At 32.8% G+C, this 2,500-nt stretch overlaps 1 protein-coding gene across 2 annotated transcripts in view; it reads left to right on the top strand.

The window, feature by feature from the left end:
- The window catches only part of LOC137625985 (cell adhesion molecule Dscam2-like), a 2,034,023-nt gene that overhangs the window by 1,933,502 nt on the left and 98,021 nt on the right, over nucleotides 1–2,500 (top strand). For both annotated transcript variants that reach the window (XM_068357069.1, XM_068357078.1), the window contains exon 18: nucleotides 2,321–2,469. In XM_068357069.1, coding sequence (XP_068213170.1) covers nucleotides 2,321–2,469 — 149 coding nt within the window. The remainder of the gene's footprint in view (nucleotides 1–2,320; nucleotides 2,470–2,500) is intronic.

Here is a 2,500-nt window from a genome sequence, read left to right on the forward strand (position 1 = left end):
GGTGTTCATTTGCTACTTGATTTATAGCACTACTGCCCATTATAATGCATTATTTGAGTTTGTACCCTTCTCGGCGGTTTTATATTTCACTTTGATGAAACATTAAATAATTTATTTTCATTAGAGATTGCTTACTCATAAGTGATTCTTTATATGTTGAAAAATAATTCAAACCTATATTTTCTCTTTAATTTTAATTCCACAATGGAGTCAGATTAAACGCAAGCAACGGAGACCAGTTTTGTCATTGTCAGTCCACAGGTTTTTTTCGTTTCAGATGAGATTGACTTGAAAATCGTAAAGTAGATTTAGTTGGGAAAGGAATGGGGAATTGCATATTAATTTAGATTCTGTAATAAAAATAAAAACGAAATGCTCTAAATCTTGCTTGCTCACTTTTAGATTGTCAAGCAAAAAGCAACACAAATCAAATAATAATACCTCTTATAACATGTACCTTTAAAGTTACAGTTTAAGATTCTCTCTCTCTCTCTCTCTCTCTCTCTCTCTCTCTCTCTCTCTCTCTCTCTCTCTCTCTCTCTCTCTCTCTCTCTCTCTCTCTCACAAGTGAATAGTGATTCTCAAAATTTTTTGGTAATTTGTTTATGTTACGTTCATTTTGCAAAATGCCCAGCCAATATGCAAAAAGATCGAATTCGTGGTCCCATTGCAAAATTACCTAAATATATCGACATTTTGCAAAAGGACCAAGATTTTGGTCCATTTACAAAATCATCAGAATCTTTGTTGGTCAGTTTACAAAATGTCCAAACATCAAATACCCAAATGGAAAATTGAACAAAAAAGAACGATGGGAGATAGCGAACACACATTTCAAATGCATCAAAACTCACGCACACACACACACACACACACACACACATATATATATATATATATATATATATATATATATATATATATATATGCGTAAAAATCACAGGAAAACGTGATTCTCAGATGCAGAAGAACCACAGGGAAAATGAAAATACGAAATATACGCTTAAGTCCTGACTAGTTTCGTGATACTTCTTCAGAGGACTGATTTATTGAGAGAGGTTTCTTTACATTTTATGGGGAAAGCAAACGTACGAACTTACATATAGAGATTTAAAGAACAATGACACTCCCTTACCAGCTACCTGGGCTTGGGTCAGGTGTTAAGTGGGCGGAGTCCCCAAGCTCATTAGACACCTGCCAAAAAGAGATTTGTAAGCTATATAAAAAAACATTAATCACTTAATGTAGAATTGAATGTATTGTGAATAATTAACGTCGCTGTGAAATTAATATTTAGACCTAAGCTACCATTCATTAAAGGGTACAATTATTTTATATAGTATGCATGAGTATATTGGCACTATATACTGTTATGCTAGATATAAGTATTGATATATACATGATTATATGTTTATGATATTAATGTTGTATGTATATAAATGTATATGTACATATGTATGTATGTGTATATATATATATATATATATATATATATATATATATATGTATGTATGTGTATATATATATTTATATATATATATATATATATATATATATATGTGTGTGTGTATATATGTATATGTATGTGTATGTGTATGTATATATATGTATGTATGTGTATGTTTTGCTTATGTAATATATAGATAAGGCTACCGTGTTTTCATATAAATAAACTGACTGAAAAACAAGAATTTACCCGCCACTAGAAATGACCCTTTTTGGCAGGTGTCTAATGAGCTTGGGGACTCCGCCCACTTAACACCTGACCAAGCCCAGGTAGCTGGTAAGGGAGTGTCATTGTTCTTTAAATCTCTATATGTATGTTTCTACGTTTGCTTTCCCTATAAAATGTAAAGAAACCTCTCTCAATAAATCAGTCCTCTGAAGAAGTATCACGAAACTAGTCAGGACTTAAGCGTATATTTCGTATTTTCATTTTCCCTGTGGTTCTTCTGCATATATATATATATACGTGTGTGTGCGTGTGTGTGCATTCATACAAACACGCCATGACACACACACACACACATATATACATATATATATATATATATATATATATATATATATATATATATATATATATATATATATATATATAGTGTGTGTGTGTGTTTATATGTATGTGTGAGTGAATAAAAATATTATAGACATGAGTTTTACAAGGAAGTTAGTGGCGAGGTTTTAGTACTAAGTAAAACACTAAAGTTAAATCTGTAGGATGAAAAATAGAAACATTCTTTGAAACAAGGTAGCGTCCTCTCGCTTTTTGAAACACATGGCTAATCGTTGTCTCCTGGTGGTCCTCTTCCTTTCACAGATACACCCTGGATGTCGACGAGAGTTCAGAAGGAGTGAGAGCAGAAGTTACAGTCACGAACGTCGCCCCACAAGATTCGGCTGTCATTGCGTGCACTGCTTCTAATGCATATGGCAGCCATACCCATCACATGGAACTGAAAGTGCAAGGTAATGAGCATTGCGTATGAACGTATGTGCG

This window comes from Palaemon carinicauda, chromosome 2 (assembly GCF_036898095.1).
Source record: "Palaemon carinicauda isolate YSFRI2023 chromosome 2, ASM3689809v2, whole genome shotgun sequence".
Taxonomy (NCBI): Eukaryota; Metazoa; Arthropoda; class Malacostraca; order Decapoda; family Palaemonidae; genus Palaemon; species Palaemon carinicauda.